The sequence below is a fragment of the Hibiscus syriacus genome, unplaced genomic scaffold (assembly GCF_006381635.1).
Source record: "Hibiscus syriacus cultivar Baekdansim isolate YM2019G1 unplaced genomic scaffold, ASM638163v2 tig00110557_pilon, whole genome shotgun sequence".
Lineage (NCBI taxonomy): Eukaryota > Viridiplantae > Streptophyta > Magnoliopsida > Malvales > Malvaceae > Hibiscus > Hibiscus syriacus.
Window position 1 is genome coordinate 81,496 of NW_024062780.1, and position 23,236 is coordinate 104,731.

At 34.9% G+C, this 23,236-nt stretch overlaps 1 protein-coding gene across 3 annotated transcripts; it reads right to left on the reverse strand.

The window, feature by feature from the left end:
• Nucleotides 1-939: 939 nt before the first annotated feature.
• Nucleotides 940-21,004, reverse strand: LOC120132167 (syndetin-like). Of its 3 annotated transcripts, XM_039148982.1 has the most exons (26): nt 20,612-21,002; nt 19,323-19,490; nt 18,738-18,812; nt 17,728-17,806; nt 10,304-10,368; nt 10,034-10,123; nt 9,822-9,911; nt 9,617-9,703; nt 9,303-9,386; nt 7,865-7,987; nt 7,359-7,387; nt 7,130-7,262; nt 6,679-6,718; nt 6,146-6,573; nt 5,130-5,668; nt 4,957-5,020; nt 4,735-4,837; nt 4,462-4,625; nt 3,955-4,083; nt 2,906-2,976; nt 2,599-2,661; nt 2,356-2,428; nt 1,716-1,837; nt 1,542-1,617; nt 1,401-1,451; nt 940-1,301 (listed from the first exon to the last, which is right to left on the reverse strand). In XM_039148982.1, exons 1-26 carry the CDS (start codon nt 20,855-20,857, stop codon nt 1,200-1,202), a joined length of 3,294 nt encoding a protein of 1,097 aa, XP_039004913.1. In that variant the 5' UTR covers nt 20,858-21,002; the 3' UTR covers nt 940-1,199. The 3 variants fall into 3 exon arrangements, 1 of the variants encoding a protein (XP_039004913.1); XR_005516978.1 differs by lacking the exons at nt 940-1,301; nt 1,401-1,451; nt 1,542-1,617; nt 1,716-1,837 and having other exon boundaries at nt 2,361-2,428; nt 3,959-4,083; nt 20,612-21,004; XR_005516977.1 differs by lacking the exons at nt 940-1,301; nt 1,401-1,451; nt 1,542-1,617; nt 1,716-1,837 and having other exon boundaries at nt 2,361-2,428; nt 3,959-4,083; nt 6,146-6,582; nt 20,612-21,004.
• Between the last annotated feature and the right edge of the window lie 2,232 nt (nt 21,005-23,236).

The window sequence follows — 23,236 nt, forward strand, 5'->3', positions numbered from 1 at the left end:
CTTGTCTGCATTTACAACTACGGACATTGGATACCGTTTCGGGATTGGAAAATAATTCCACCCTCGACAAAGACATATATACACTTCCTCGTCACGTTATAAATCACAACCTAAATAAATCTCACTCAATTTCTACATATATTCAATTATATCTCACCGCCTCATCTCATTAATGGGAAATTACATACGTAGTTTTTTTGGGTACTGAAACTATAAAATTTGCTCTCTTTTTCTCCATTGCTGACCGTAAAAACTAAAGTAAGAAACAGTTTAGACGAGTAGAAAACTGGGAAGGAGTATAGGGCAAAGGGTACATAACAAGCAGTTTCCTTCACTCATCTTCTTCTGTTTTTTTTTTTAAGGGTACAATAAAATACTGTTGAATTTAATTACCTGTACTGTGGTGTATGGGATGCAGCCAAGTCGGGAAGTTGAGGCATTTGGTGCCAAAAAGGAAGGCCCCTCGCTAAATTCTAAATCCTCTATTTATCCTTGCTTCCTTATACGACTTTTAGTGTAGTTATTTGGTTAGCTTATTATTTTTATTAAACTATGATAATTATAAAGTAGAATCTATTTTTAATGTTTTCAACCATTTGACAATAAATGTTCAATCATTAGTACAGTCGTTGGTGCTCGAATATGATATCCTTATTTTTACTGAAAACTTCCTTTATATTCACTTAAATACCTGTATGATTTTTTATTTCAAATTAATATATAAATTTAACATTTTTTTACAATCTTAATAAAAATGTCAGGTTCATGACTTAATTTGTACCAATACTTTAGATGTCAAATTTAAATATATTAAATAAACTTCAAATACCAAATTGAAGCTTAAAAACAAATTCAACTGTAAAACGAACTGTTTAATAGGATGATATTAGAAGCAACATATATCTATCTACATAGCAGCACTTCAAGCCAATGAGTCTCAACACAAAAATGGTTCATTATTACATAACATCACGTGTTAATTCAAGATTGCATTAGATATTAAGAGACACACAAGTATTACAAACAGAGACACCCGAACATATACAACCTTAATTTCACTCATTGTAGTGAAAAGGGAATCAAGGAACACCATTTGGATATACATAATTTTGTTACAAATAACAAAAAAGGACATATTTCTTTTTATCAGTGTGTGAACTTTACATTTTAATTTCAAGGTTGATTGACTACATACCAGCTCACTCAATCTTTTCCAGAACTTCCAACCTGGTTTTTCTTTTCCAACCTTTCATTGTACCAACAAGGTTTATCAACCCCACAATCTGAGTCTTGCTGTATTCCTGCATTCCAAAATTATTTTCAGGTTTATGGCTACCAAGTGACTAATAACAACAATAAAAAAAGCAATTACTATTTTCTGTAGCGAGAACATTTCTTACAGGATGAGCTCGTGCCCAGTGTACGTATTCGGTTTCAGGAAGATAATAAGCCTGTTAAGAGAATGACGGAACTTAATCAAATGAGAGAGGAATCAATTTTCGCAACAATTTCTGCATCGACCATGTTAGCTATGGAGTTACCTTGATGAAAGTTTCAACAATCTGTAACTTTTGCTTCACGTTCAAGGGGACGAAGTGTTGTAGGCCATTGATTAAACCTGAATGGGAAAGTAACAAAAAGTTGGTTCCCACAGATAGATAAGCAAGGCATTCACAATGAACACGTTGAATTTTCTTGTCAAAATTTAAATCAACACCTGAAGGTCTAATGACATGAGAGCTCGTCCTTCATCAGTGCATCGCTTCACTCGGGATAGACCTTCAATAAGAGTTTCCGCAACAATTTCGAGTCCATAGTCCAAGAGGAGGTCTTGAACCTAAGTCATCGGAAAACATAAGAGTAAATCATTCCACAATTTTAATGGTGACTATTTATCCTAGGTCAAAGCAGACATCGTGATAGTGAACTCATGAACACATTAAACATCAGTCATATTCTTTAAACAAAAGATACGACTGTTTTATTAATGGAAACCTCATCTGAAATTAATTTTCTATTATAGATTTCAAGTAATATCCATTATCCAATCTGGTTATATTATTTACTTCTCTTCGTTTTTAAGACATTTACTTTAACCATTCTTCATTAGCAAATCAATCTGGCTTAACAATAACCCAGCTATCTTTATTAACTAGCCCACACACCAACTTGCTCCGAACATGTACAACTACTCCAAGGCAGTTCATCTAGGGATGGCAAAATCAGAATTGCTGGATGGATTTAGAATCAATCAGTTCCGAATAAAACCGTCGAATGAAAAGCAATTTGCAAACCATATCACATTGATTAATTCTGATATCTAGCTAAATTTAAAAGGGTGTAGGTTCATCTTACGTCTTTCTGAATTCCCCCATGAGCAAGCCTTGTTTTGTAGTGCTTAAATTCTCCCAACAGCAGATCCACATACCTATTCATTAAACAAATCACAGCAAGAACTTGTCAAATGGAAGTCATGGATATATTTAAGCAAAGATAATAACAAGACCTACGGCCAAATATGAGATCACAGACCAAAAAAACAAAACAAGACAAAACCAATGACTTGTAAAGAACGAGGACAATAGCAAGGGAACAAACCCATTGTGCTCCATGCCAAGCTCTTTCAATTCCCATTTCGCATTAGCTATTCGATCAACGTACCTGCCAAAGATTCAGATTTTTTTACGAGAATAGCATAGACTAGTAAATTCATGGCACGGTTTTTTTTTGTCCATAAAATTCAAGTTTATTTTATTTTATAATCCTTCAAAAAAATCCTTAAAACGACTTTTTTGCTTTTATGCTGACATGCACTCCTGTTTATTTTTCGCTCCTAAAAGAAAAACACAAGGTAACATGACCAACATAACATTTTTGAAAGAGGAACTCAATATAATGATCTTACCCGTTAATGTGGAGCAGTATTCTTGCAGTTGTCCTGTGTATGTGCTCTATAAGATCTGGCACAGCATCCACCTGGCAGTAACCAAGATAGTTAATATCATATTATTAGAAGTAAAAATCAAATATACATAAAATAAAATTCACTTGATAAGACAAAAACATACTAAATTGAAAAACAATAATGTATTTTATAAATCAAAATATAAATAGCATGTTCCGCATAAAGCGGGCAAAAGTAATATGTGTATGTGTGTCCGAAGGAGGGAGACAACTTGCAGCTTTTCCTTGTGCAAGAGCAGTTTCGCTTAGGCCAAGTGGGCTATTACACAGGCAATAAACATGGTGGATTCGCAAGAGCAAGGACTTGACAGGTATAAGTGCTTATACAGATAGTAGAACTGATAATTTCGTCCACCTATTTTTATTAGCTTTTATGAGGAAAGAAATAGGAGGGCCCTGGACAGGGAAGGGCTACCCCCATGGAAGCTACAATAATTATTGGGAGTAACTGATGTTTTGAATTTTGTTTTTTCTGTTTGATGAAGAAAATATAAGCTTTCTTCACCCATTGCTGCAGTTTGTTGTCATTTTATACCGATTAAAGAAACTACTTGAACCACAAATCATAAGTTAGAGAAACTTGATAGTGCCAACACATTAATCTAACACAGGATGGTGTGAAAGGTGTTCAAAAAATATAAAGCTACTGCTTGAAATACTATGATGGGTTCTATATATTGGAAAAAGTTCAACGTATCAAATTGATAAAGCAACAAAATGGGAATTTATTTAATTTACCCTTACATACAAAAGGTGGAACTAAAATCTAGACCACATGCTACTTCAACCATTTATTAATAATATTCATTTACTTTCAAATAACACAAAGCAGAAATCAGGATATCCTTTGTGAAAGAAGAGAGGACAAAGTGTTTCTTGTTATAAATAACTATTCCGGTTTTATTCAGAGATTGCATTAAACCATGTCACAAAAGGTTGATATTTTGCATTTTCTTAACCCACTTCATAAGAAATGAATAAATGAGAAACATACCAGGTGCACAAAAAATCTTCAACTACAGTTGTATTACTCTTCAGAAGCAAGGATTGGAGATTAGTTCTAGATCTATGCAATATCCGAGCTACAAGGGCTATAGTATCAGCACCTGCACATCTTTCCTGCAACGCAAGTGTTATGTTATTGTGGAAGATAAATTACCAAACGCTTCATTCCTGTTCTATAAACAAAATCCACATAAATCACAATACATTGAAGAAATCAAGAAACCAATAAGCATTTAACATAAAGATTCTCTTTGATGATCTGGTTTGGGGCATTTTTATGAATAATGCCACATTAACAAACAAAATTCTTTATTCCTTATTTAATATCACAATGAGACATACAACTATGAAAATATTAAGTGGCTGACAAGAGAACAAGAAATTATGGGAGATTTTCCCCATCAAATCTAGAAGAAAAAGAACTTGGGAAAAAAATATTATGGTCATCCTAAAAATCAGTAAATACCTTATCCAAAGATATTTAATACATACCTTTAGACCAACGGAGGTGCTTGCCGGAGAACCAAAATTTGTATTTTGAGGAGCAGTGGGTGTCAAATCTGCATGTTCAGTTGGAGATGAGAAGGATCCCGATGAAGTTTTTATCCACTCTTCACAATCTTGTGTTATTCTTGTTAAGGCATTCTTTAACCGATCTAGGAAAAAAAATTAGGAAAATGCAGAAATGAGAAGTGAACACATAATTTAAAGACAAATCAATTGATATATAAATTTCCATTGTGTATTAAATGAAAACTAACTTACAAGTAAGAGAGTCAGTTGAAGTCTTTGCACTTGAATTCATGTTTTGCAGACCAAATGTTTCAAATATATAATGGAAAAACAACTCAAATAATTGGCATATGCCCTGCAACAATGTACTGAATCAGGAAAATAATTTAGAGGGAAAAGGAAAAATAGTGTTCAGATTGTATGAGCATCTGAGAACGTAGAGCTTAGGAAAAGAGAGGTTTAACCAGTACACACCTTAAAAAACTCAATATTTATTATTTCAAGTTTCTGCATCAATCTTGCATACTTATCCATCGACCTAATGTGTCAAAGTTAGAAAACCGTTCAATATTCACTTGTAAGAAACTAAACAACATTCAGCTCTTAGTAGAGAAATCCATCTTCTTTTTGAATTGTAAGCATCTAACCTTAGAGCACAAAGAGATGATCCGGTTTGTGCTGTAAAATCATCAATGCCATGAAAAGAGTAACCTCTTGAAAGGATGGGTTTTGAAATTCGACTAGGGAGCTGACTATCCTCATCAATAAAGTCAGCAAGTAAATCCTCATTTTCCTCTTCTGAGATGGAATTGGAGCCATTGATATGATTCTCATCGTCATTGTGTGAAGAGACATCACCATGAATATTATCAGCATTTCCCTCAAATACTGCAGAGGTTGCTCCATTAAGTGGGGAGGAATTGTGAGTCTCTTTGTAACTGCAGCTTACTTTTAGCAAAAATGGGTTTCCGTTTCTAAGCCAAGGAGAAAAACCGCTCTTCTTGACATCTGTGTCAACTTTGTTGGCTGATTTGTCAATGTGAAGGACCCTAGAATTAGAAGATCTTCCACCAGATGCAGCCATTAAGGGTGCTCCATCACCAACCAGCCCAGCAAAACAAATTATTTCGGCAGTCTCTGGAGGCAAATTAAGCCAGGTTTCCCTCTCCAAAACCATTTTAAGTGCCTAGAAATGAAACAAAAAATAAGCAACAGCTCCATTTCAACAGAAATAACAGTAACAATTTATAGGCAGAAGGTACTAGAATTATGCACAGAAATAATAGTAACAATTCTAATATGCTACAATGAGCAAGAAGATGAAAAAGGGAAATATTGATACCCATCCACCAAAAATGCGACACATGTTCCATTTTGATTCAAAGTTCCATGGAAGTTAGCACAAATCAATTAAAATATCAACAGTCATTACAAAATAATAATGATGATGACGATGGTTATGATGCAAGTAAGAAGAAGCCAACAAATCTCACATTATGATTTGCAGAGAAGAAAAGAAACTAAGAAGCACATTACGAGCTATAACTAAATAGCAGCCCCACCCTGTCTCTGCAGAAAGCTTGCAACTTCAAACACTAACTCCCCCAATACCAAAAAGAACAAAAGTAACCATGATGAAGAATAAGTGTGCAGATCAACTTACAGATACATTTTGCCTATGAAATGCAGCAAAATAATTTCCGCAAACACCCTTCAGTTTCTGCCTGAATTCAAAAGCCTCCGCTCCACAGAAAGCTTCCCCAGCCAAGATGAAAGTGTTAAGATCTTCATAATTTTTCAAAAGTTGATGAATGCTTGTAGAAGCAGCAGCTGAAGCAGAAAGCAATACTGATACTCGGCTAGTCATAAGTTGCCAAAGATTCTTGCGTCCCCTCTGAAGGTTTTGTGACACGAAAGTTATGGCTTCTTTCCTTAAATGATACCACGGAGATCCACTGCTTGACGTAGCACCACAATCATTTTTACCCTCAGAAACCAGATCACCAGACCCAGAATCTTTCTTTTCAGATGCATCAGACAAGGACGTGGCTGTTGTAGTCTCCTTCATGGAAGATGAACCTGGTTCCTGGTCTACAGACTCTAAGAGAGAAAACAAATAACCCATTAGGAGTTGCAATGATTTTAGAAACTGAATCAGTCTGCAGAAACCTTAAAAGCATTCTGAAAAGATTTTACCTTCCATCAATTTGGCATTTGTTATTGTGCACTCTAAAACCTGCAACAAGATCAAAATATTTCAAAATAATAAATAAATACGCCAAAAGAGACAGGGCCCTATCCCCTTTCCCCAAAAAACCATACAAAAATCAGGCACACACAAAATGCCATGGCACTACCACAGAATCCAGGATGATTTCATAAAAATATGCATACATCACAAATTCATATATCATATAGATTCAAACTGATGCCTCAGAAGAAAACCTACACAGAAAAGGAAAATCCATGCAATTCAAAGCATAAACTTGCTTAACTCCAACACCAACTTAGCTCTCCCATATAAGTTAATGAACTATATTTCCTGGCCTTGTATAGTTGAGATTTCGCAGCAATGAAAAGTTGGAGAGCACCACTTACAACAAATATTCTACATAAACAAGTGAGAAGCATTAAGATTCAAACTAACCTTATTCTCCAGATGAAATGCCATGATTTCATGATAAGAGCACATTAGTTTGAACAGGACAGCCAGTGTTCTTAAGAAACACTGTCTAAACTTAGATTCAGGTATCTGAAGGCATAGATCACTGTAGGTAAGTCTGAGATCAAATGAAAAATAAGTTAGAAACAAGAGCATTAGATCAAATACTAGCACATCAGTTGATAGAAAGAACAGTTAAGTTTGGAAAGCATACCTGCTATTTTGCATATGTACATCTTGGTCCTGCAAAAGTTTATTAATCATTTAAATGAGTTAGCTTATCATATGAGGTAGAAATTACATACGCATCATGAGGTAAGAGGAAAAGGTAGAAAGGACACAGAAAGGACCAAGGATAAGTTCACAAGGAAACAAAACTCAACAAAAGTTAGATGCAGATGAAAGCTCGAACAAGAAACCTATTATTAATACTCTTTCATATATGGTTGCCTGTAAGTAATGGTCAAACATGTAAATTTATCATCAAACTTAACTAAATTTGAATTAGTATTGATATAATTAACTAGAATAGACACCCTGTGACCTCCACCTCATTTCCTAGCCAGTGGATCTGCGTAAGTACACTGATAAATTGCATAGACTAAAGGCCTCAAATCTAGAATTTGACAGGAAAAAATTATCAATACGCACATTAAAATAATTTCTTTGATTAGGTAAAATAATATATTATGGTTGTTAATAGTATAAAATCAATATTACCTCATGCAGAACAATACTCTTCAACACAGAGTGAGTTTCTGAGATAACTTCTTGCATGAAAAAACTTTGTATCTTTTCAGCAAGACCAGAGACATCTCCTATTAAAGCATAAGAGTCAACCACCTGAAGCATTGCAAATATATTAACCTCACTTTTTGAAAAGTATTTTTTTATAATAATTGGAGGCCTCGTTAAAAACCCCTTCACTTTCTAAAAAGTATAAAAGTGATTTTCGTAAACTCTAACTTGTAGTTTTTCCCTCTAAAGAATAAGACAAAAATCAATGAACTTGACAGAGCCAGGACGTAGACCATGGAATGAAAAGAATCTTCTAATTGCAAGACAGCCCACAAAGCCAACCCAAAGAAGTGCAAGAGATAGTAGGAAATTTTGACAGAGAAAAATAAAATACCAGATAAGAATTTAACATTTTCTAAATTGGACTAAAATTAAACAAACCATGGACAAAAAATGATAAGCTCGGTGAATATAATGAGATCTAGAGCAAAGCAGTTTTTAACACAGAACAAAGAAATTGTAGTAGTAGTCTGCATACTAAGTTAGCTGTTAGAACCGGATGGTTCTGGACCTCCAACATTGAAGGAACTTAAAGCTATCCAAAGGGGTATCTCTTTCTTTACCTCTGTCCTAGGGAGGGTTAAAGATAGGTTGATCATAGAGAGTGATAGCAGAGTTGCAGTAGACTGGATCAATAAGGTTGTCTCATGTCCAGCTGTTTATGGTTTCATTGTTAGAGATATTGTTGAGTGTCTTAAAACTGTCGGGGGGGGGTTGTTAGATGGATTGCAAGGACAGCTAATATGGATGCCGATGCTCTAGCAAAGGCTGGTATAGGTTGATTATTATGTTGTTGACTTCTATAGTTCGGTTTTAAGGCTCAAGAATTGTTGTAAGGGTTCTACTTGGATTTTTCTTTCCAAGGTTGTAATTCTTATTTTCTTCAATAAAATTATAAGGCACTCTTTTCCTCCTTCCGATGATTAAGAAGCTTCTTTACAAGCTCCATTAATCAAGAAGGAGGTTTTTAAAGAGACCTTCAAATCTTATCAAAAAAAAGTTAGCTGTTAGAAACAGAAAACAAGGAAGCACTAAACCAGTTGAAAAAATAAATCCAGCTGATATCCTGGTCAGCCTCCCTAGTGTTCTATTTAGACGAAAAAAATGTAGTCATTTAATGAAAGGTGCAAACAGTGGCACATCATACATTTGATAACCAAACTGACCAAAAATGAACAGGTGAGAAGGCAGCCACAACTTGTTTGTAGAGGCTTGAAACAAATAAAATAATTTAACGATAATACGTTTTGAACTTATCATATATAAAAAAACAATGCATAAATCATCTAGAAAGTTGAAACCAATGACTTCATATATGCACCAGGTATCAAGCACAAGGGGCAGAGAATAAATAACTGACAGTTAAATAGCCTTCTTCTTTAAACTCCTGACAAACTCCTAACAAGAGCGAATCCAGCTTTTGAAGAGTCCTTCCTAGCCAAACCTGCAATAGTATTTAAAATTGTGAAAAGAAAGGTTACTTCCAATTTTAATCCAAAATCAAGTATAATCTAGTGATAAGAACAAGCAAAAGATGTGTCATCGCAAAGTAACATAGAGCTTTCATAAGCTCTTAATAACATTAACAAGAGAAATTAAGAGAGGAAGACATGAAGGGAGAACAATTTTAGTATGAAATACAAAAGAGTTACATAACAGAACTTCAATGCGCACCTCAACCCCACGGCTCATCTCTTGTATTGCTGAGAGCTCCAATAAACTATCTAGTAGTTGTAAATACTCAGATAGTACTTGAAATGCCTGAACAATAACATATACTAAGCGACTCTTTTGAGATATAATCATGATGAAGTAAATTGAGGTTAAAAAAAACTGAAGAATCACATAGGTAAATTAATTTATTTTACAGGGAACTCACCTTGCAGAAATTACCTTCCTCAACAAGAGACTCGAGAGCTACTTGCATGTCCCATGCATGAAGAAGCTCAGCAAGTACTGGAAGCAAGTGCTGCAAAGAGAAACATGAAGATTATGAAAACCCTATCCTTTTATCCCAGAAAGCCAAAAGATATAAAAATATAGCCGCAATCAAAGGTATGCATTGCTTAGGTAAATACAAAGAGAATTTACCATAAGAGCCTGTTTTTTCTTAGAATCAGTATTCACAACAAGGTCCCTTGAAACCTCATTCATTGATGAGTTTAGATGCCTTCTGCCATTCTACAAACAAAAACTCAAATGAGATACAGATTCAGTAGCAACATAACAGTTGTACAGTTAATATCTATTGTAATAAATAGAAACACCACGAACTGGGAAAAGCAGAAACAATATGCCGACATTTTCCATGGGGTTCTTTAGAATATTATACATGAAATCACGTTACCATGCAAATCTTACCCTACATATGACATTTGCAATCTTTAAGTCTTTCTCCAATTCCCTGACCAAATGCATACCCTTCACTGGCCAAAAGCAAATATCAATCAGACAACTACCAGAAAAGTGTTATAAGAAACGTGAAAAAAAAGATGAGTGAGAGAGAGAAAAACGTAGAGAGAGAGAATTTGAAAGGAAAGTCAGTTCCGGTTGAGTGTTGGTCGGCGTTTATCGATAATCTTAGTAAAAGGGTCTCCCATCGTACGCTTAGGGAATTATTCTTAGTTCATGGTCCTGTTACGAGAGTCTTTATTCCCAGCCAAACTAGAAATCCAAAATACAGGTTCTCTACTTTTGCCTTTGTTCATTTTAAGAGGGAGGAGGATCTGAAGAGGGCTGTTGAGGAGTTAAACGGGATTGTGATTGATGGAAGGAAGATCTCAGTTAGTCCTGCCAGATTTAAGGATGAACGTTCAAGGTCAAGGGTGTTGCTTTCTTCTTCAAACAATGATGCTGGTCAGATTAATGCAGAATCTTCAAAATCAAGAGCTAGAGATAATATTAATAGAAGTAGGAGGGATGATAGATCTTATAGGGATGCTCTGTTGTCTAATGGGAATAGAAGGGGGAACAATGATCTAATGTCTGAGGATATCCAGAGGAGGAATGTCAAGGGAAATATATTTGAGATGCATATCCCAACAGACAGCGCCAACTGGGTGAAGAGGTCGTTAACAGGGATTATCAAATACTCCTTTCAAGTGGAGTTCATTCGGACGGCATTATTAAAAGAAGGCCACGATGTTCAAATTGCGAGATGGGGCTATGTCTGGAATTCTTGTGTGATAGTTCTTAAATCTCATGAGGAGATGCTGGAGTTATGGAGTAAGAAGGAAGAAGTTTTAAAACAGTGGTTCGAGCGAGTGGAACCTTTACTGAATGAAGCCGGGGTACCAATGGCCTTCTGCATGGCGGAATTAAAAGGTGTTCCTTTGTTATGCTGGAATGAACCCTTCTTCGAGAAGTTGGCTGGTAGATGGGCAGTGTGGTAGATATCCATGATAGTACAAGGAAAAGAGAAGATCTCACAATGCAAGAATCTTATTGAAGGTGGAAAGTCCTTTTGATGTTCCAGAGGTTATTACTCTTGGATCGTATGGAAGATCATACAAAGTAAGTATCAAGATTGGATCAGCTAGTGAATATTCTAGTTCGTTTTTCAGTAATTTTCCGGTGGAGGATTCCGGTGAGATATTTTTTGAAGAGAGGATGTCTGAGAAGGATGAAGACAGATTGTTGTCAGTTCATGGGGAAGGTGAGACTTGCGCAGCAGGGGAAAATCGTTTGTCAGTGGACAATTGGATTGACCAGGGAGTGTTTCGTGTTTCTAGAGGAGCTAGTAAGGACAGACAGCTAGAAAGACTTTCCTTAGATAGGAAAGATAGTAAATGTGGTCTGTCAGAAAGTCAGACTGTTGGAAAGTTTAAAGTTGGTGAGTATGCAGGTTTGGGGATTAGAAGTCAAAATTATTCGGCTGATGGATCTCAGGCCCATTCTGAAGACTCTGGGCAGTCTGGTTCAAAATACTTTTCGGGGTTTTATTTCTGGGCCAGCATATACAATTAATAAGTTTGGGGAATTGGTTGAAAACATTCACTTATCAGGAAAAAGCAGGGGAGTGTCCAAGGTATTGGAATCGAGTCCAATTGTAGAGAAGCCATTCAGTGTGGAGATAGACCCCGAAGAAGAAAATTTAAGACCATCGGAACAGGTTTCAAATAACAACTCAAGGGGGAGGCAGTTACTTCGCTCTAGAAGGGAGTTTACAACAGAGAGTAATGTGCTGGAAACTAGAAGTCTGAGCAATTGTAAAAGGGTTTACAACAGGTCGAGGGAAAGAAGATACTGGTATGGGGATTTGTTGAACATCTCGTCTGAAACAGGGGGTGCCGTAGTTAAGCAGAGGGAGCTAGATGTTGATTCCAGTACGAATATTCAGCTCTGTTTATCAGCAGAGAACATTGCTGAGGGGAGTCTTGATCCTTATCTTGACAAAGGATCTGGGGGTGGGAGTGTAGGAAGGGAGATTGAAGGTTACTTTTCAGAAGGTGATTGCTTAAAGTCCAAATCTGGTTTGCTGATTAGAAGGAAGAGAAGAACTAAAAGGATCCTGTATCGTGAAGCCCTAGACAAGGTGAGCATTGATACAGCATCCTCCTCAGCTTTTTCGATTCTGTTGAAAGAAGCGGTGGAAACTTGGGAGGTTAGCAAGCTTTGGGTGTGTCTTTTAAGGAAGGGAAAGAAGCCTTTTTGGATAAAATCATAGCTTTAGAGAAAGGCGTAAATGGGTTAATAAAGGATTGGTTGATTGAGGAGTGTGTCTGCACCTATTTCCTTTTTGATGATGACAAAGCTAGTAATATGTTCATGGAATGTTAGGGGTTTGGGGAAAAACGAGAAAAAGAGGGCTGTTCAGAATTTAGTCTCCAACTTTAATCCTACTTTTCTTTGGCTGCAAGAAACTAAGACTGATAAATTTAGGAAGTCTTTTTTTAGGAGAAGTGGAATTAATAAACTAAAAGGAATTTTGGAATCTCCTTCAGTTTGGATCAGCGGGGGGCCTGTTGTGTTGTTGGGATGACAATGTTTTTGAGCTGGAGAATCAGTTTGTTAGCAGGAGATTCATAGCTACTTTCGGTAAATTTCGGAGTACTGATTCCGGGTGTGGTTTCATCAATGTCTACGGTCCAGCAGTGGAGGAGGAGAAATCTGGTTTTTTTGAAGAATTAAGCAGTTTTCTTAGTGGACAGACTTATCCCATTGTGTGGGAGGGGATTTCAATGTATATTTACAAGAAGATGAGAAATTGGGAAGGTGTCAAAGTAGGAGTTCAATGGAGATCTTTAATGAGTTCATTCTTCATACGGCTTGATTGATCTTCCTTTGAACGGGGGTAGGTTCACTTGGTGTAATAACCAAGATAATCCCACTTTTGTTAGATTGGACCGTTTTTTGGTTGATTGTCGTTTCCTAGAGCTGTTTCCGGGCGTTGTGCAGTCGCTTCTACCAAGATCTTTGTCAGATCATAATGCTATAGTTCTGGAGAATAAAGGAGTGGACTGGGGTAGAAAACCCTTTAGATTATTCAATTATTTGATGGATGAGGAGGGTTTTGAGGATCTGGTTGTTTCTTCTTTTCAGAGTGGTAAGGATAGTCAGAATGAGGCAGGCGTTTTTAGTCTGATGAGGAACACCAAACATGCAATTAAGAAGTGGTCTGGGAACAGAGAGAAGTATCCAGGTGCTTTGATTTCTGAGTTAGAGAAGAAAATTTCGTTGATAGAGGAGGATATTCAACAGAAGCAAGGAACTGTTGACAGTGAGGTATTAGTTGAATTGAAAAATCTAAGAGCAGAATTGTGGAAGCTTCACAAGATTCAGGAGCAGATCTGGTTTCAGTACTCGAGAACTAAATGGATTGTTGATGGGGATCGCAATACTAAATACTTCCACACTTGTGCTACGATTAGGAATAAAAGGAATGCTCTACTTGCTTTAAACTTCAAAGGGGAAACAGTGGAAGACCCAACGGCAATTAAGGCCATAGTTAAAGAGTATTTTTTTAAGATCTATAATGAACGAACTACTTTAGAGATTGATGATTTGAATCTGGATTTTCCCAGAATTTTTTTGGAGCAGAAGCAGTTCTTAGAACAAGAGTTTTCTGAGGAGGAAGTGTGGGAAGTGGTGAAATCTTGTGGCAGCAACAAAGCTCCGGGTCCTGATGGCTTTAATTTGGGATTTTTTAAGAGGTTTTGGCAGGTCCTTAAGGTAGAGATTATGAAATTCTTTCATAATTTTTACTTGGGGAAGGAATGGGAACATGGTGTAAATCACACTTTCATCACTCTTATTCCTAAGATTTCTAACATTGGTGGACTGGACGATTTTAGACCTATAAGCCTTGTTGGTGGATTGTATAAGATACTCTCGAAATGTCTGTCAAGAAGACTTAGGAGCTGCATTTCAGATTTGATCAGTCCAAGTCAATTCGCTTTTATCCCGGTCGGCAAATCCTGGACTGTTCTCTTATAGCAAATGAAGGGATTGACTTTTGGAGGAAGAATGGTTTAAAAGGGTGTGTTTTTAAGGCTGATTTCAAGAAGGCATATGATACTCTTGACTGGCCTATTTTGTTCAGAATAATGAAGGAAATGGGCTTTGGTTCTAGATGGATAGGTTGGATTTCGAAATGTGTCACTTCAGCGACTGTTTCAGTTTTGGTGAACGGAGTTCCAACTGAGGAAATTCCTATGGCGAGGGGTCTTCGGCAGGGCTGTTCCTTGTCTCCATTGTTGTTCAATATAGTTGGGGAACTATTGAATCTATTAATAGCGAAGGCTGTTTCACGAGGGCTTTTTTCGGGACTGGTCATTAGAAAAGAGGAGAGGAATTTTAATTTAACCCATTTGCAATTTGCTGACGACCTTATTATGTTCTGTGGGGCGTCGGAAAAACAGATCTTGAATGTAAAGAGGGTTCTTCGGGTGTTTGAGATTATTTCTGGTCTCCAGCTGAATTTAAAGAAGTGTAAATTATTTGGAGTGAACTTAAAGGAAGAGGAAATTAAGGGTTGGGCAGCTATGATTGGATGTTCAGTGGGCTCTTTTCCCTCAGAATATTTGGGACTCCCTCTAGGTCCACATAGGAACTCCAACATTCTATGGGATCCAGTGGTTCAAAGCTTTAATAAGAGGTTAGCGGGCTGGAAAGGCTCCTCTCTGTCACTGGCAGGCAGGCTAGTTCTAATTAAATCAGTTCTATGCTCACTCCCTATTTATTTTTTGTCAATGTTCAAGGTTCCAGCTTCAGTTTACAAGACTCTAAATTCTATCATGTCAAATTTTTTGTGGGGTGGTGGTGATGGGAGAAAGAAGATACATTGGGTAAGCTGGTCCGATGTTTGTAAACCAAAAATTGAAGGAGGCTTGGGGGTTCCTAATTTAAAGGTGGTGAATAGGGCACTTTTGGAAAAGTGGGCTTGGAGGTTTGCTATTGAGAGGGAGGCGGTTTGGAGGGAAATGCTCTGCATCAAATATAAATTGGATCCTTCCTTGATGCAGTTTGACAGTAAAGTCTCTCCTAAACTATCCTGGATGTGGAGAGATATTGTGAGAAATCATTATAATGCTGATTCGTTGGGCTGTAGTATCAGAGGTAAATATAGCTTTAAAATTGGCAATGGGAGGAACATTCGGTTTTGGCAAGACAATTGGACAATGGATCATCCGTTGATGGTATTGTTCCCTAGAATATTTTCTATTGCAGTAAATAAAGTAGGAAGATTATCTCAGTTTGGGGAGTTCAGTTCAGGGGGTTGGATTTGGAACGTTCAGTTGAGGAGAGAGTTGAATGACTGGGAATTTGAGCAATGGGCAAATTTGATGGTTGTTATCTCTGATTTCTCTATTTCTGCTGATGCCACTGATGGACTGTTTTGGAAGGGGAATGGGGAAGGGGTTTTCACTGTGAAATCATGTGTCAACCTATCTTATTCGGGTTCTCCCGATTCAGAGGAAGCTAAATTTTGGAAGTCTAATGTTTGGAGGGGTCTGTTGCCTCCAAGAGTTGAGACTTTTCTTTGGCAAGTTATATTAAAGAAGTTGGCGGTCAAGACAGCTCTGGTTAAGAGAGGTGTTCAGGGCATAAATGATACTTTGTGTTCTTTCTGTAATCTTGAAGAAGAGTCTTCATCGCATTTATTTTTTTTCCTGTTCGTTTGTTTGGCCAATTTGGATGAAATTCTTGGGATATTGGAATTTTCAGTCGGTTTTTCATGCAGATGCTAAAAGATTCCTATTGGCTTGGAATGACTTGAAGACCAACTCTCTTATCTGGCCATTTATTCCTGGAGCTGTTCTATGGACAATTTGGAAGACCAGGAATTTTATTGTGTTTGAAGGTGGGAAGCTTGATCGAGCAGAGATTTTCTTTCTTGCTAGGTGCAGGCTTGCTTCATGGTTTCTAGCTAAGGAAACTCATGTTACTATTTCCAAGGATGATATTATTGCTGACCCGTCCATAGTGGATTCCTACTCATCCCATTCTTATCGGGTTTCAACCGTGTTTCCTTGGTCCCCTCCTCCAAAAGGTTTTGTTAAACTTAATGTGGATGCGGCTACCTCGAGTGATTGGAAGAGGAGTGGCTTAGGTGGTATTTTGAAAGACATGTCTAGTTCGATTCTTGGCTCCTTCAAAGAGCCGGCTGGTCCGGGGCCCCCAACCTTAATGGAATTGAAGGCTATCCTAAAGGGTTTAGATTTTTTTGAATCTTTTCGTCATAGGGTTAAAGATAGATTGATTATTGAGAGTGATAGTCAGGTGGCAGTTGGCTGGATTAAGGATGTGGTCTCTTGTCCTGTTGTTTATGTTCAAATAGTTAAAGACATTATTCAAAAGCTTAGTGTTTTTGAAGGTTTTATTAGGTGGGTTAGTAGGACAGCCAATATAGAGGCGGATGTCCTAGCTAAGGCGGGTATTGGGTGAATTATGCTCTGTTAAGGGCTGTTTCTTTTTGGTTTTATATCTCTTGAGGGAGATGGGTTGTATTACTTTGTTATATTTGAGTTTATTGAATCCTAGGGCACTCCTTTCCTCCTTGTGTGGATTAAGGAACTATTTTTAAGTTCCGTTAACCACCAAGGGGGTTTTATTGAGGCCTTTTATTCCTATCAAAAAAAAAACCTCACTCAAAGAAGAGAAAATGAATTATGAAATTCTTTAAACCTCACCATAGATCATACCAAAAAAAAAACTAAAGAATCATAAACCATAACACAATACATCTTTTAACCATCCACAGAAATGCAAAAATATATTGTGCAGGCACCAATAAAACCAATACAACAAATCAAGTCAATTAATCAACTTGCAACTAATCGGGCTAAAACTCCATCTTTCATGAATAACTAGTGTCAGGGGACCAGCTTTAGTAAATATATACATAAAATCTTGATGTCTAGAGATAAGATAAAGAATTCAGATGATTGATACTCTATATATCATAGTCGAAAACTTCATTCAAAGATGCAAAAAAACACATTTCTCGTTTTAATGATAGATAGAGGAGCACAACTTGTACACCTATACAATAAAATCAGATGATGCATAAATAGAGGTTCTATTTTTTTTATATATAAGAAAGGGAGGTCTCGTTAAAAGCCCCCTTCATAACCGTCGAACTACAAAAAAGTATCTCAACGGACATTGGAAGGAGGAAAAGAGTACCTCAAGATTTTATTACCAACCACAAATAACAACAAGAGTACTAAGAACCTGGCTAGGAAAAACAAAATCTCAACCAAGAAACTACCACCTAAAGACAAGACCAGGATACAACACAACAGTTAACCAATCTATAGCAGCACAAACACTAGAAAACTTACCCATTACTTCATGATGCTCCATGACATTGCGGGATAAATGTTCTGCTACTCTATCCAGTTGAGCTAATCTAAGTGTGGCCTACAAAGAGATGAAAACGCATTTGCTAAATAGATAATCTTAATTAAAATTTCCAGAAAAGGAACAAAGCTTTCTGATGGCAATCCATTGGATACCCAGAAGAAAAAACATCGTCACAAAACAATGGATAACACACACCCTCTCTAGCTTTTTCACTAACTCCTCATTTAAAAACTTATCATGTAATTTCCATTACAGGTGAAATGCATCAAGCATATTTAACATGTGATGTATGATTTTATGGACTTCAAAAGACATTTTTATCAATGGGCTGACATCCATAAAGGTAACCAATAGAATCATAAACATCATCAAAGCCTAGCGAACAGTATACCTCCTCATTGTTATAACTTTTAGAAAATCACACGAATCCACCTCTATAAACTTGAAAAAAAAAACTAAAACAGGGAAGCAAAAGTAACAGTTAAGCATATAATAAAAAGGCGGAATCTTGTACATATTTAGCTCACTTGTACAAAGTAAATCCTAGGATCTTTGCTCCACAATTGCTTAGTCAAGCTTGGGCAATTAAAAAAAAAACAAATATATTTTATTAATATCAGACGTCTTGATTATATCCCCTAATCTTTATCAGTTTATTCACACCAATAATGATAAGCAACGAACACAGGCAGAAAACCAAAATCATATGCAGTGCTTATACCAGGCACTTACTAACAAGGATACCAGAAAAAATTATAAAAAGTTTCCTCACAATTAGAACAAAAGGCTTGCGAAATCTAAATATTGTAGTTGATTGTAGTTAGACGATATTGGAGGGATCAAAGTCACCAAGAGAGAAAAAGATAACCCATTAAAGTCTAATATTCTACAACATAGATAATCGAGGTGCTCAAATGGAAGAAAAAAAATAACAGAATAAAAAAATCTACTTAAAAACTAAAATAAGAAAACTAAACCAAAATAATACCTGTTTCTCAAAATATTCTAGTTCATTTTCTTCAGAAGGGATATGCTCCAGGATGTGTTTTATTGGATCAAACTCCTGCCACAGATTGAAAAAATAATAATAAAAACAGGAACATAAATAACACTACTGTAGTTTTTTTTCTATAAAAAAAAAAACTACAGTAGTACTGCCCCTTCCCAATCCCCACCTCTTTTTCCTTCTTTCTTTCTTCAGATTTCAAAATAACATGTTGAAAATAAATAAATAAATAAAAAGCAAGAAACAGCATGAAGACTATAATAGAACAGTCCGTTCTCGTCTCCTTGAAGCATGCCATACACTTTAGAATATGATTACTATAGACAGAAGAAGGAAAATGGTGAAGAAAAACATCAATAAAGAAATATTGACAAGAATAAAGGTTAAAAAAACAAAAATAGCAATCAGAACCACTCCTTTAAGTTCAGCTTAATTATTTAGATGACTAAAAGACGATGAATTTATAAATATAACTCCTCTGATTTTGTATTGCACCATAGACACTAGTTCTCAAATTATAATTTACATGTCTATAATACACCTATGCATAAAAAATCCAAAAAATACCTCCTCATAGAATTCTTCCTCTACTTCTTCTACTATTTGACTCTGAGGTTTGCTTCCATATATTGACATCAATTCTTCAGAACTCGATGGAAGATTATATCTCTGATCGGCTGGCAATCCTGAAAGAGCACGAGCAACAGCAGCAGCTGCTGCAGCTCGAGCTGGAACCTGTAAGATGATAAATAACATACGATCAAAATTTCACAAATCATGACTTTTTTTTTAACACAAATCACGACTCATTTGAGTTTGGAGAAACCAGGAGAATTGATCATACTATACAGAAGTACAGAGATATAGTTCTATGAGTAACATAAAGACCATAAAACCCAGCAAACTGTTGGCTTAAAAACATAAAAAAACTATACGTACTTCCATCTACTGCTATGTTATTGATGGAGACCATTTGTTAATAACTTTTGGTACCTAACTTTTGCCTACCAAAACCAAAAGACATATAAAAAGCAAACAATGCATTCTTAAGATTTAAAAATTAAAATGTAGTTTCATCCAGCACACAACACATTATTTCAATTTTATATTGAACAAATACCAAAGAATCCAGTCACATTCTATGTTCATTATCCATCTACTATTACTTTATAGCAATTTTTTGGGGGAACAAAAAGAAACAACCAAACAAAAGCAATTTAAAATGCAGCTCATTTGAGTTTGGCATGACCAGGAGGATCGATCATGCTATACAAAATAACAGAGATATAGTTCTATGAGTAACATATTAACCACAAAACCAAGCAAAAACATAAAAATCTATACCTAGTCCCAGCTACTACTATGTTTTTTATGGACACCATTTGTTAATAACTTTTGATACCTAAAATTTGCCTCCCAAAACCAAAGGACGGATGTAAAAAGCAAACAATGTTTTCTGAAGATTTAAGAATTAAAATGTAGTTTCGTCCAGCACAGAATACATGATTTCAATTTTATATTGAACAATAATCTAAGAATTGGGTCGCATTTTATGTTCATTGTCCATCTACTTTTACTTTATAGCAATTTTTTAGGGAATCAAAAGTAACAACCAAATAAAGCTTTATGTCATTTAAAACGCAGCATTTCTACCAAGTCCAGTGACAAAACTAATTTCACTTCAGATCAAATCCAACTAAACTTCATCGGAGTAACACTAATTTATAACTAGTATCAAATTTCTCAAAACTACTCAAATGCAGTGGATTAAGCCTCGATAAAGAATTCTGGAAAAAGAAAGAACTCGATAATCATAACATTCAAGGATTAAGTAAGCCTTGAGCCACACTGCTTACATCAGGCCGATCAGAAGAGGAAGCGGAAGGCAAGAGACCAAGTGATCGCGCGGAACGCACGGAGCTGAGGAGTTTTTCCCCAACCTTGGACAAATCCATTCCACCTCCTTGGGATAGCAAAAAAGGAACCAAGAAGAAAACCCTAGAGCTCTCAAATCCACCTTTGCTTATATCGCCAACGCCGCCATTCAATAAAAACGGATTCCCCAAAACGCTTCCGAACGGGAACAGATTCGGCTGCTGCATTTCATTCCAACTCCAGATACATCGCTGTTTTAAAAAGCCTCTTCATTTCCACAGATCTGCTCTCTTTTTCCTGTTCCTTTTACGGGATAGGATGGGAAGTCAAGGAAATTTGAGGGAGTGATTGTTAATTTTTCGTTAAGGGGCAATTTGGTAGAACTTTCGTCGGTAGATAATAAAAATAAGAAATATGACACTTTTGTTGAATTTTGGGCTTTTTTATAGACTTTTGGAGGTTTTAGTGTAGCAGTAACAATTGAAGGACCGGTAATCGAGTTCATACAAGTTTAGGCAATGGGCCAATGATGCAGCCTGTTTATAGAGCCGTGACTTGGGGAGTGAGCGTCGGCTCGTCGCATTTTCCTTAAGCTTTTTAGTTTTCATGCTTAAACTTATGCTTGTAAACGAACGTAACGATAAATTAATTTATGTTAATTTATTTAAATGAATGAACATAAATAAAATTATATGTTTGTTTATTTAAATAAATGGACATGAATAAAATTATATATCTTTTTATTTAAATGAATGAACATTCGATAATTTATTTGTTTACATTTGTTCATTTATATTCATTTATGTTAATTCGTTTATATTCTTCATACTCGTTTGAAATACAAAAATTTGATAAACTTTAACCTTATACTCATTAATATTTTTAAAATCAAGTAATTTTAAATCAAATAAAAACTAATCAAATCAATTAAAGAAAATATAAATCCTAAAATTATTTGAAAAGAAAAAAACTCTTCTCAAATATAAACCCAATTAATTTTATGTTTGTTCGTTTAGGTTAGTTTATGTTCGTTTATTTGTGTTCGTTCATTTGTGTTCATTTATAATTTAAACGAATAAATATGAGCGAACATGAACAAGCTAAATTTCTTAATGAATGAACACGGACAAGAAATTTCGTCTATTTAGTTTTTTGAGTTCGTTTTATTGTTCGGTTAAAGTTAAACAAACAATTATGAACATACATTCGATCATGTTCGTTCGGTTTGTTTACAGGCATGCTTGAACTATAACAACGTGACCAAAAGTATTTTAATAACGTTATTCATTAATAAGTAATATTTGTGAATTTAATATACTTTAACTGATATTATAAAATATTATAATAATATTTTATAATTTATATATAATATATTTTTAAATAAATATAGTTAATTTTAATCATAATTTAATATAAATATTTTTATTAATATAATAAATTATTCTCTCTAAAAGTTTAGAAATTCGAATAATTCTAAATACATTGATAAATTACTATAAAAATGAATTTATTATAAAAAAAAATCGTTGAGCTTTACTCTTTAAGAGAGAAAATTAGAGTTTCACCTTTAATTCCAATTTATCTCAACTTTGATTCTTATATTTTATATTTCCATTTTTTTTCTCATCAAATGAGATGATAACATATTTTATCATCGTATTACAAAATTTAATTTATTTAAAAGCATCACCTGTGTATAGCTATTATTGAATTAATTAATAATCACATTTATTTATAAAAATTTAATTTATATAAATATACAAATATATATTTCAAAGATTAACACATACCAAATTATATTTTGAGTACCTGTGTGATTTAAATTTTATTGTTCGTTAATAATTAATAATTTAAGAAATTCAAATTATTAGGTGACCTCAATAATTACAAAGAGACTTTTGAGACCTTAAGTTTAAATAATTGTGATTATAAGATGAGTGTGTCCCGACTATTAAAAAATAGGGTAAATTATTTAAATGATCAGACTAGTGCCGATAGTCATTTGCAAAAACATCATCAATTTATATAATTACATATGTGATCTTCAATTAATTAGGGTGTGACATGTGTCAGCACTGATTGGAGTTTTTTTATATAAATTTGGAGATAATATGCATTTATGGATGCTTGAACCTGGCCCTCTTGGTTGGAAAGGGGACGTCCAAGTCTCTCGGCCAAATCCTTTATTTAGTTAAGTATTACAACAAACTCTATGCATTTTATACTATTGTTAATGGTACAAAAATAAAGAAATAAAATCATTCAAATGAGGATTCAAACCTAAGTTTTATAACATATAAGCACACCTTAAATAATTAAATCAATATGATTTTTTATAATTAAATAGGGTTTATCTATTATAAAATGTATTTAATATAAGATATAAAATTAAAAATAATTTATTGTTTTTATATTTTAAACTAAATTCAATATTTTTCGTACTTATTTTTATAATTTTATATTTATTTTAGAAATATAAATATAAAAATAATGAATTTAATTTAAAATTATTAAATAATAAATTTAATATGAAAAATAATGAATTTAATTTAAAAATACAAAAAACAATAAATTTATTTTTGCTTTTAAATCTTGTATTAAATACG